The following is a 12,177-nucleotide window of genomic DNA, read 5'->3' as shown; positions in this document are numbered from 1 at the left end:
ACTCTCTGTTCGTGTGTGTTGTAGTGGAGCGGAGCAGAGATGGATGTGGAGTCAGAATGATGTTTGTCAAACAGGATTTCTTCCACTATTTCAATATTCTTTTTAGATGTGAATCTAAAATGTGAAGAATGTGAAGTCTGAAAATACATTTGTTCAATTTTGAATAAATTAACTTTTTATTGACATTTTCAGAAATTAGGGGGCTCATGTCCCCTCTGGGATCTTCACCCATGGGGCTTTAATCATTCTAAAAGCTATAACAGTCTTTTACTTTGATGCCACGTTATGCCGGCTCAACCACGACTAACAGTACACATTCACTGTTTGTGGTTATGCCTTTTCAGCTGCCAGCCACCACAAACACATGCTGTATAAAAAACACAAACCCTTTTGATTATTTGATACAATACAGGTTGCAGTACCGCTAATCGCCCGAGCATGCTGTGGCGGCGCTGTTTAAAACGGCTCTGAGCTGCTCTGATGCTACGCTCTCCTCCTTCTTCTTCTGCGCTTCCTCCACGGCGCACAGACAACAAACATAGCGGCTCTTCGGCCACAGAACTGCTTAAGGCTGTCGGATATTTAGAGAAACCTGAGAGGGGACAGATACTTTTCCACTATGCGAAATACATGAAGCTGGACTTTCCCTGCTAACCTGAGGTAGAAGTCAGCGGCCGGTTGCTAACCGTTAGCTGTAACTTGTCAGCTCTGCTAACACAACCGGCTGAACTTGGACCCAGAACGATTCCCACAACAAACATGTGAGTTAGTGCTTACTATCAGCTGTAATTAACGCTAGCTGCTCTTCGGTGTCGAGGTGACTCAGCTGGAGACACACTGTGCGGTCTTTAGCCTTTAGCCAAACCAGTCTCTGATATCTGGACAGGGCAGAAGACTGTCCTCATCTCTGTTGTAGTGCGGCATGTTTACTGTTGCTTCTCTTTTCCTTTATATCCACGCATAGAAGAGCACTCCTCATGTGCAGTACCACTGTTATGTTACTGCCGCTCTGGATGAACTGTCAAAATAACCCTCTCAGTCTGGACTCAAATGTTTCTAATAGAAAACCTGCTTTGTAAACTGTGAATATGGAGTTTCACTGAAAGCTTTTACGTGTTTGGTCAAGTAATTGATTTCCCAGCTCACCATTTTAACACTTAAGCCGTTCAACTTTTATTTATTTGTTCTCTTTCTCTCTCCGCACTCCCTCTCTTCAGAAGACACAGGAAACAGGACTCCTGTGATGTAGTCACTTGACTGCACCGGCCGCCTGTCTAACTACCTTCTGAGGAGGGGTTTGAGATAATTCTCCAATCACAGTGATGGATGAGGACACCCCAACCCTGAAGCCCAGACGGATCCAGAATCAAAACGTGGTCCATCGTCTTGAGAGGCGCAGGATCTGTTCGGGCCGACCCGGAGCTCACTGGTACAGAGTACGGTGCTTCCACCAGAACCTTTTCCCAAACTTCACTGTGGTCAACGTAGAGAAGCCACCCTGCTTCCTTAGAAAGTTCTCACCGGATGGACGCTGTTTCATCGCCTTCTCTTCAGACCAGACTTCTCTGGAGGTAAGAACAGTTAACTTAGGGTCTCTTTTCCCTCAAAGAATTGTCGTCAAAAGCAACCTGTCCAGACTGGGACAGGCTGTGACTATAAAACTATTAAATTTACCCGAGACAAAGATGTGAGGGAAAATACTTCCAGTCCCTATGTTCCTCCTACAGATATATGAATATCAAGGCTGCCAGGCGGCTCAGGACCTGCTGAGAGGCCAGGAAGGAGAAACTCTTCTAACGGCCAACGACCAGCGTTCCCTCAACATCCGAGGCCGCCTGTTTGAGCGCTTCTTCTCCTTGCTTCATGTCACGAATGTGGCCTCAAACGGAGAACACCTAAACCGGGAGTGCAGCCTCTTCACAGACGACTGCCGCTACGTTATTGTTGGGTCGGCTGTGTACGTCCCAGAGGAGCCTCCGCCTTACTTCTTTGAGGTAACAACACCATCACATCTACTACAAATGTACAAGAAAACTCTAAAATTATTAAAACTACATATTTAATACAAATTCACTTCCATACTGTGGCTCAGACTCCTCCTTTCATACATATTTAATTTCCTACCAGGTGTATCGGAACAACGAATCTGTGACTCCCAACCCCCGGTCTCCTCTGGAAGACTACTCCCTCCACATTATTGACCTCCATACTGGCAGGCTGTGTGACACCAGGTCCTTTAAGTGTGACAAGATCATCCTGTCCCACAACCAGGGTCTTTACCTCTACAGGAACATCTTGGCTGTGCTGTCGGTCCAGCAACAGACCATACATGTGTTTCAGGTCAGCAGTTTTACCATTTATAAATGCAAATCTGCACTTAAAACTTAAAACTTTAAAGCATGTTGATAGTCTTCTGAAGACACGCCAGTGAGTGACAGGTGTAGCAGGTGTTTTACATCATCAATAAAGGCAAAACCATTTCTGAGGCATTAGTCATTTGGTTGTGGACAGACAATCAATCTAGTTTGGGAACCTACCGCTGCTAAAAGAACAGGTTAAAAACCCCAAGTATCTTTGTTTTTGTCTTCTCACATGTCTCTTTTTTTCTCCCCCCTCTTAGGTCACTGCAGAGGGAACATTTCTAGATGTAAGGACTATTGGGCGGTTCTGTTATGAGGACGACCTCTTGACTCTTTCAGCAGTGTACACGGAAGCTCAGGCAGAGAGTCAGCCGGGCTTTCCTCGCCTTTACACTGACAAAACCATCAACTCCCTAAAACACAGGCTGCTGGTCTACCTCTGGAGGAGGGCTGAGCAGGATGGCAGCGCCACTGCCAAGAGGAGGTATATCAAGTTGCTCTCAAGCTCTATTTTTCTCTAATTGCTTATTTGCTTTAACCCATCTTTTGTTTCTTTGCCACTTACCCAGGTCTGACTTGCATGGTGTTCACTTACCTTATTTTCCGGGCTATAAGTCACACTTATTTTCATGGTTTGGCTGCTCCTGTAAATTATACTCAGGTGCGACTTGTATATTAAAATATATAATAATGAAGTTCATTATTTTCAGGGTTGTGTGCCAATATCTGCTACTCCTATTACTCCTGTACCACTAAAGATGAAAACAGTAATCGAGGAGCAGAAAGAAACTTTGGAGTGAGTGAGAAACTTGTGAGGGACTGGAGAAAAGTGGAGGATAATCTAACTGCACTGAAGAAAACAAAAAAAGCTAATCGCGGACTAAAAGCTAGATGGCCACAGCTAGAGGAACAAGTAGTTCATGTATAAACAGTGAATAGGACAGCCTAAGAGGCTTGTCAACAGCGCAGTTGGGCCTCCACGCCCAGGTAGTTGCCAAGGCGATGAATATAAATGACTTTCTCCTTAGATGAATTGTCTGCTCTTGGTCTCTGATTTTATAAATGTAAATTTCCCCCCAAAAATGTTATAGTCCAGTGCGACTTGTATGTTTTTTCTTCATTTTTAATTTTTCAGCTGGAGCTTCTTATAGTCCGGAAAATACGGCACATGTTGATCTTATCCCATTTCACCACAATAGAGGCTGGGGCTGTTCTTGAGATGTGATTTAGAAATGATTCAGATTCTTCGGTCATGATTTGATTCAAAGCGATTCTCGATTCAAAATGGATTTTTAATTAATCTATGCTCCAGTCCTCAGAGAGCTAATAAAGACAGTGTGGAAAATTCTGTCCTGAAAGCATACGATTATACCTTATTTTTTGTAAAAGATATCAACTGATTGCAATTATTTAAACACACAAAGGCAAATCTATGAGCAAAGGTCATTTATTCATGCTTAACATTATTTTAGTTTATCTCATTTCTCAGTGACTTCAAAAATAACAGTGCTATTAACATAGATAAACTCATATGTAGGCTAATAACTGCTTTATTTCTATGAAACCTGGTCATTTCAAAAATAAAATTGTACGAAAGTAATACTGCAAAACTGGTATTTTGCCAGTTCTTAATTTTTAATACAATATAATTACAGTGAAATGTTATATGAATATTATGCAATTAATATTATTTCCATATGCATGCATGGATTAAACAAATGCATTTGATGAGTTGGATTTCAGGTGGTGTGTTTGTGTAAAGTTAAGGCGTCATCTCCTCTCTGCAGGCAGAGTTTTAGACTGCAGAGTGAGACAGACTGACAGTAAAGTGTTTACCTTCATGTCAGAGTTTTAGACTGCAGAGTGAGACAGAATGACAGTAAAGTGTTTACCTTCATGTCAGAGTTTTAGACTGCAGAGTGAGACAGAATGACAGTAAAGTGTTTAACTTCATGTCAGAGTTTTAGACTGCAGAGTGAGACAGAATGACAGTAAAGTGTTTACCTTCATGTCAGAGTTTTAGACTGCAGAGTGAGACAGAATGACAGTAAAGTGTTTACCTTCATGTCAGAGTTTTAGACTGCAGAGTGAGACAGAATGACAGTAAAGTGTTTACCTTCATGTCAGAGTTTTAGACTGCAGAGTGAGACAGAATGACAGTAAAGTGTTTACCTTCATGTCAGAGTTTTAGACTGCAGAGTGAGACAGAATGACAGTAAAGTGTTTACCTTCATGTCAGAGTTTTAGACTGCAGTGTGACAGAATGACAGTAAAGTGTTTACCTTCATGTCAGAGTTTTAGACTGCAGAGTGAGACAGAATGACAGTAAAGTGTTTACCTTCATGTCAGAGTTTTAGACTGCAGAGTGAGACAGAATGACAGTAAAGTGTTTACCTTCATGTCAGAGTTTTAGACTGCAGTGTGACAGAATGACAGTAAAGTGTTTACCTTCATGTCAGAGTTTTAGACTGCAGAGTGAGACAGAATGACAGTAAAGTGTTTACCTTCATGTCAGAGTTTTTGACTGCAGTGAGACAGAAGGACAGTAAAGTGTTTACCTTCATGTCAGAGTTTTAGACTGCAGAGTGAGACAGAAGGACAGTAAAGTGTTTACCTTCATGTCAGAGTTTTAGACTGCAGAGTGAGACAGAATGACAGTAAAGTGTTTACCTTCATGTCAGAGTTTTAGACTGCAGAGTGAGACAGAATGACAGTAAAGTGTTTACCTTCATGTCAGAGTTTTAGACTGCAGAGTGAGACAGAATGACAGTAAAGTGTTTACCTTCATGTCAGAGTTTTAGACTGCAGAGTGAGACAGAATGACAGTAAAGTGTTTACCTTCATGTCAGAGTTTTAGACTGCAGAGTGAGACAGAATGACAGTAAAGTGTTTACCTTCATGTCAGAGTTTTAGACTGCAGTGAGACAGAATGACAGTAAAGTGTTTACCTTCATGTCAGCTCCTCTGAGCAGTTTCAATGCATTTACCATAAATGCCAGAGTACGGGCGCACCACAAATATAGGGCCGGCTGGTTTGACTACGGAGAAGTGAATGACGGCTCTCTGGACCGCAGTGGCCGTTCGTAGTGTTGCCGAAGTTCTTGACTTTGATTTTGCAAACGTTTCATATTGAATGAGTCATGTCCAGCTCCGTCTTCCCTGGAGGTTGTGAAATCTAAAGTGGGCCCAGACACTTTCCTTCAATGACCAACTGGCTGGCAGTGACTGATTAGCCGGTAGCTTCCTGCAAAATTGTTCTACAGAAGCAGGGAAGTGAGCACAGCGAGACGGGGAAAAGAGTTTGGAAAAAAGGTTTTTGGAAGTTATGTATCGATTATGAATCTCAGAAGATTAGGATCGCGTCAATAGATTTTTTTTCCCGCCCCTAAAATACATAACGTGTCTTTTTTCAGCTAATTACTTAAATGTTAAATAATACCAAAATAGTGATTTAGTGAGTGTCACTGACCAGCAGTCCTTAAATCCAAAAGTTCTCAAAGAAATAGAGGTATTTACAATTTGGCAAACTGCTGTAAAGGTGGGTTCATTGTTAACCACAACCATGTATGCACCATTTCCATATGTACTGATGTTAGATACTCATTTAGAGATCCGCTTAGCTCACCCAGCTCTTGTTTTTTTGTTTTTTTTGTCATCAGATTCTTCCAGTTTTTTGATCAGCTGAGAAGGCTGAGGATGTGGAAGATGCAGCTGTTGGATGAGCATCACCTCTTCATTAAATACACCAGTGAAGACGTGGTCACACTCAGAGTCACTGACCCCTCACAGGTGGAAACACACTCACTCATACACACACACACACACACACACACACACACACACACACACACACACACACACACACACACACACACACACACACACACACACACACACACACACACACACACACACACACACACACACACACACACACACACACACACACTGTCTGAATTCCTCTCTTTGTTGCTCTCTCCTGCTTCTCTCCCCTGCTTCTCTTGTGTCATTTGTTTGTGCTGCATATCAGGGATTCCTCTTTCAGGTCTCCAAGGACACGTCTCTTACAGATTCTCTTCAGTCCTGGCTACAAACAAGATATAGTAACAAATGGATGTAATTAATGTATGTTTTATTGACATGAAATCTCCGCTCTCTGACTTCCTTGTCTCATCAGTGAAGAATATGTAAATAATCCCATTCATTATAATCATATATAGAAGCCAAAGCTTGAATTTTCTCGTTAAACTATAATAAATATCTCACCACGTGTCTTTGGTATTTAACTCTTGAAGACCAGAGTGGGGTGGTATCATCTTTTCTCCAAATCATCACCCCCCTCCCTTTCTCCCACAGCCCTCATTCTTCGTTGTGTACAACATGGTATCTACAGAGGTGCTGGCCGTCTTTGAGAACACCTCGGACCAACTGCTGGAGCTGTTTGAGAATTTCTGTGACCTGTTTAGAAACGCTACGCTACACAGCCAGGCTGTCCAGTTCCCCTGCTCAGCTTCATCCAACAACTATGCCCGGCAGGTCCAGAGAAGGTACTGAGGGGAGAAAGGTCATGTGTACGATATTAGATCATTGAATTCAAATGCCAAGTAGTTTCTGCCAAAATTGAACACATTTTGGTTTGAACATGATTGTGCTGCAGACTTGTTCTGTGGGCAAGAAAAAAAACCCACTGCGTCTGATGGTGTGCAGCCAAATGTCAGGGAAGATTTGAAGAGGGTGGTTAGGAAGGGAAGCGGATCGACAGCGATTGCCTGGAGGAGGAGTAAGGACTTTTAGGACTTAATCTTAATACAGAAATACAGAAGAGAGACAATAAGATGGTCAGCATGGCTAGAGGAGCTGTAATTTAATTTGGCTTGTGGACTCACCAGTTTAGGTGACACAGTCCTCTGTGGATGGTGAAGTGGGAGGACCAAACTAAGGGGGTGGGGGGTTAGGAAGGCGGAAAAGATAAAGGATAGGCAAAGGGCTTGGAATTGGATTTTAGAGTGGGGAAAATTGATGTCGGGAAGAAGGAGAGGCAAAATTGAAAGCTGGTGAGCACATTCAGCAAAACCGGATTTGTACCACTTAAAACTGGCCAGCATAAGCGCAGTTCATAGGCCTTTAGACAGCCACAAACCTAGTATAAAGAGATCTGCAGGGCTGCCAAATGGGGCACAAAACAAGGATGAATGGAGGATGGAAAGGGACAAAGAGTCACCGGTGAGTGTTAGTAGTGTGTTGTGAGACACAGGACTATAATTTAGCCAAGTGTGTTTGAAACAAATTGCTTAGAATAAACACAGGTTCTCTCCAACGCAAAAGGACTATAGTTCTGAACTTAAAAACCAAACTAAGAGGAGAAACACTTCAGGTTCACAGAGGCATTTTGTGGGAAATTGTTGAGTTTTAGAGCTGAGCCACGTTACATTAACAGATACTTCTTATTCACCGATGAAGATTCCTGTGGCTGTTTAATATCATTGTGTTTATCCCTGTTTGTCTGTGCCTCAGATTCAAGGACACCATAGTGAACGCTAAATACGGCGGGCACACCGAGGCGGTGCGTCGACTGCTGGGCCAGCTTCCTATCAGCGCCCAGTCCTACAGCAGCAGTCCTTACCTCGACCTCTCCCTCTTCAGTTATGATGATAAGTGGGTGTCAGTAATGGAGAGGCCCAAGACCTGCGGAGATCACCCCATCAGGTACCGATCCATCAGGGTGAATGATCATCTCATTAAATGATGGAACATGATTACATGATCAATAAAAGTCCATTAATAATGTTACTTATAATACATCCTTACACAGATTCACAGGCTGAAATGATTAGTTGATTGATGGATCGAATCCATAATCGATTGTTTATGTAACTAGAACAGTGCCCGTGTCTGTTATGAGGGGCCCACTGCCTGGCCTCCAGTACACTCAGTCATCTGTCTGGTGCTCACTGTAAAGCTTCATGGCAGTTGGTCACCTGGTTTTAGTGATATTTGTGTTTTGTTAAAACAGCGCCCACACTGTGACGACAGTTCAGGAGAAGAGTGGTATTGCAGCACAGAGACAGCGAGACTCTGCTTCTAAATCAAAACCCCACAAAATAAATTCATAAATCTCAGTTCTGTGAGAAGTTGACGAGGGAAAAGCTGCTGAAATTAGGAAGTGCAGTGGTATGTCCAAGTGCTGTTTGAAAATGTCACTGTTGCCTTTTCCTCTGTCCATTTCACATCAATGAGAAACACGGGGTGTAGAATTCAAATAACACTACAACACATGCTCCTCGGTGGATTATGGATTTGCTAAAATTACAAAAGATGCTTGGAAAGATTCAGAAAATATGGTGAATCTAAGTTTATTGGTACATTCGGGCGGTGCTATTTCCTTGTTCTGAGCAGTTCTGCTCCAGGTCAGAGTGGGACTGTTCAGTCAGTGCCTTTCATGACCTGCTTTCATCTTCATTTGTTGACTCCATCAGGCATATATTTATATTTTAACTGCTTGCTCCCTCAGCAAAGTCTAAGGGGCCCTATTCTACTCTTCTTTCAGGTTTTCATACATGTATTTTGTGTTTCTACTATATTTACATGCTTTATTGTGTAAAAAACAATTTATATTTTTTCTCATGGCTGCTGCACCCTCTGTCTGAAACGCTGTGTTGCAGCATCTGTCTATTATCCCCTATCTACCCCCTCCTGATAAACCCAGTCTGCCCTGATTGGTCAGGCACTTCCTGGTCTCCCACCCGCTGTTCGTTATTACTGCTGCTAGTATGTAGCTATTGTTGTTGTTAGCAGTGGACTGTGGGGCAATAAAGCATAGATTTCTACCGTCAGACATCACAAATAATTCTTAATAAACTGAAGACAACTGGACATGTTGTAGCAGGCGTGTGCTCTCAATTGAGGGAGTAATGAACAACACAAGCAACAAATATTACAGCTTTCTCTCTGGCTAATGTAGCAAATAGCAGCACTTTCTACTGTAGTTGTGCATAGCTGTACTTTGTGGGCGTGCCTAGCATGCCGTGCCTGGAGCCGATGATCTTGTTTGAAATTCTGTGAAGGCTTAATGTCAGACCACTGAGAAAGTAAAAAAAAACTGTCTGAAAGAAGACTTTGACATCAGTCTGTATCCTGAGGAGCTCTGCTAATGGGGGTTAAACTGGTTACCTATAAACACGTTTACCTCATTATTTGAGACTTAAGTCTGGTTAGCATTAACATCTGACATTATAACAGGATATATACCGTATATATATGATGATAGATATATATGACAGAAACTAAGGAAAAGCAGAATAGGTCCTTTTAAAACCACAGAAGACTGCAAGGGGATGACGCACGAGGCAGAGCCCTGAAGCCCCCTCCTCTGCATCAGAGGCTTAGCCTGTGGGAAGCTCATTTATCAAAGTTTATTCACATTGAATAGGTCCAAATTGCACAACCTTCAATGCAGAGCACGTCATTGGGTCCTCAGCAATGCAACTGCTAAATGTGGAGTAAATCAGATGGACTGTTCTTGGGATATGCGAATGACAGACAGACAAACACACACATAGGGAGACAGACAGAGATTACTTGTTTTATGGTCAGCTTTTCGAGCACATACCTTTTGGGTTTAGACTGTTAATGAATAATTCATTAATCAAGGAGAAATCGATTTAAGGAGCTCAGGAACATTGTGAATGGAATTCAGTTTTTTTTAACCCATTTTGTATAACTATATTAAGTAATTAAAGAATAGTCGACTAATCAGTTGTTTTGCTCTTAGTCGACTAAGACTTCTTCAGTCAATTAGATTTTTCCGCTTTTTTCATGCATATAAATTATTGCCAAGAAACGTATGAGCGCATTTGGTGAACAGATTAAAAGTGGTGTTTCTTTAAGGAAAAACTCAGTTATACAGATCTAATCTATAAGTTTACAACATGCTATGAATGTTAGTCCACTAAGAATTTCTTTAATCGAGGCGAGCCCTGGAAGATAATTTACATGGAAACGATAATTACTTGCTGCCCTGATTGTGATACATCACCCAGTTAAAATGTGGCATCCTGCATTCAGCTGTGGAAACTGGACACTTCTATTCAGTCCAAGAGGACAGAGTGTCACCTGTGTGATTTGGATGAGGTTGACACCAAAATGCATTTTATATTCTCCGGATATGTTTGTTTTTCCTGAAGATGTCTGCCAGACAACCCAGTCTGGCATTTGACCTAGCTAGCATCAGTTTTTGTTGGTGGCTTATTATTTTAGAGTGTTACATGTTTGATTCCATCAGTTTATATCTGATGTACTGTGTTTGGCACAAAGCATATGTACAGTAACGTGTGTTTGATGGCTTTCCTTTTCTTTCCTTCCTTTGTTTTCTCCTCCCTCTGTAGGTAATGTAATTAAAGTTGTACTCCATAAGATTTTCATCTATTTAATTGTCTTTTAAGTTTCTATCTATCAGAGAGTGAGTTCAAACAATGGTGATTGATCACAAAGCACTTGTTGCCTATTTGCTGAATATTCGAATGTCTGTGTCTGGGGAGACATTCCCTCACTAAATGTAAATAAGCCGCAATGTTAGTGACACTGCTGACAGTAGTTGGTCTGTCGGCCGAGATCATTACTAACAGTTATGCTGCGTTGACTTGTAATCGGAAATCAGAAACTTCCAACTTCTCAGTCAGGCTTGTAGTAAGGGCAGAGGTACATTAGGAACGTGTGTGTGTGTGTATGGATTTAGGAGGGAAACATAGGGGATTGCCGGGATTAGAGAGGTGAATGTCTTTCAATAAAGTTTACAAAAGAGCAAAAAATAAAAAGTCAACACACAGAGACCATGAACGTGACAAGATGGAGGCTCTGAAAGAACAGGCTCCTCTGCAGTTACATTTTACTGCCAGAGAGGCCGCTAGAAACAAGGTATCTCAAATCTTACTGATATTAAAAACATACATTCATTCATGTAGCAGCAATTTATTCAGACGTGCACAGTTTTGTGACAACATCTGCTACTCTCTTCTCTGGTAGGAGTATACAGCAACATGTATCTCTTTCAGTTTGGAACAAAGGACTAGACTAAATGAAGATTGTAATGGTTCTGTGTTCTCCCTCACCCATCAGGTTTTATGCAAGGGACTCCGGTCTGCTGAAGTTTAAGATCCAGGCAGGCCTGCTGGGACGGCCGGTAAACCACGCCGTGCGACGCCTGGTTGCCTTCACCTTCCACCCCTTCGAACCCTTTGCTATCTCTGTCCAGCGCACCAACGCAGAATACGTGGTCAACTTCCACATGAGGCACGTCTGTGCGTAAGGGGCCTGTGTATGTGTGCAACAGACTAAGCTCACACTTGGAATCTGAGTGTAGGCCTGTTGGGCCTCTGTCAGCAGCAACTGTTGACAGTACAATACAAATAACAAATATGTCTTCCATCAGGAGGCATGCAACTGTTTGTTCTGTTAGTCGCCCTCTCCACCTGCAGAGAAATCAGCAGCCCTCTCCCTGAATTCTCCCTCTGATCGAAGTCCACTGTTCCTCACCTCTTTCCTCCTCCATCACACAGTGGTCACTCCACTTCCGCCATTTGCCTCCCTCCAAGAGAAGGCAGCAATTCTGCCTTTTTCTTTCGGCTGCGCTGCTTCGCCTTCTCTTTCCCCCTCCTTCCGCAGAACAAAGAGGGACCTGTAGGAAGGAGAGGCTGGAGTAAGTGTAAATGGAGATATAGAAAGAGTGATTGATGTGCGATGGATGTGGGAACCATAGGTAGCCAGACCTCTTAGAAGAAACCCAAGGTGTTTTCTTTTTCCTACTGTGCACTAAAAGCTG

The 12,177-nt window shown here is 42.4% G+C and overlaps 1 protein-coding gene across 1 annotated transcript; it reads left to right on the top strand.

Moving 5' to 3' along the window:
• Nucleotides 1-607: 607 nt before the first annotated feature.
• On the top strand, nucleotides 608-12,177 carry det1 (DET1 partner of COP1 E3 ubiquitin ligase). The gene is made up of 9 exons (XM_083916988.1): nucleotides 608-761; nucleotides 1,218-1,571; nucleotides 1,728-1,994; nucleotides 2,128-2,340; nucleotides 2,621-2,844; nucleotides 6,020-6,149; nucleotides 6,717-6,907; nucleotides 7,875-8,066; nucleotides 11,475-12,177. Exons 2-9 carry the CDS (start codon nucleotides 1,323-1,325, stop codon nucleotides 11,662-11,664), a joined length of 1,656 nt encoding a protein of 551 aa, XP_083773114.1. The 5' UTR covers nucleotides 608-761; nucleotides 1,218-1,322; the 3' UTR covers nucleotides 11,665-12,177.

The sequence above is a fragment of the Echiichthys vipera genome (genome assembly GCF_963691815.1).
Source record: "Echiichthys vipera genome assembly, chromosome: 7".
Lineage (NCBI taxonomy): Eukaryota > Metazoa > Chordata > Actinopteri > Perciformes > Trachinidae > Echiichthys > Echiichthys vipera.
Note: the sequence above shows the minus strand (reverse complement) of the source record. Positions and strands in the feature narration are given on the sequence as shown.

What these genes read in the sequence shown, in the direction of transcription:
- det1 (XM_083916988.1), top strand. Translation starts at nt 1,323, where the DNA reads ATGGATGAGGACACCCCAACCCTGAAGCCCAGACGGATCCAGAATCAA. An exon ending in AGACCATACATGTGTTTCAG is followed by an intron (nt 2,341 to 2,620) that starts GTCAGCAGTTTT and finishes CCCCCCTCTTAG; the next exon opens with GTCACTGCAGAGGGAACATT. An exon ending in TGCGGAGATCACCCCATCAG is followed by an intron (nt 8,067 to 11,474) that starts GTACCGATCCAT and finishes CTCACCCATCAG; the next exon opens with GTTTTATGCAAGGGACTCCG.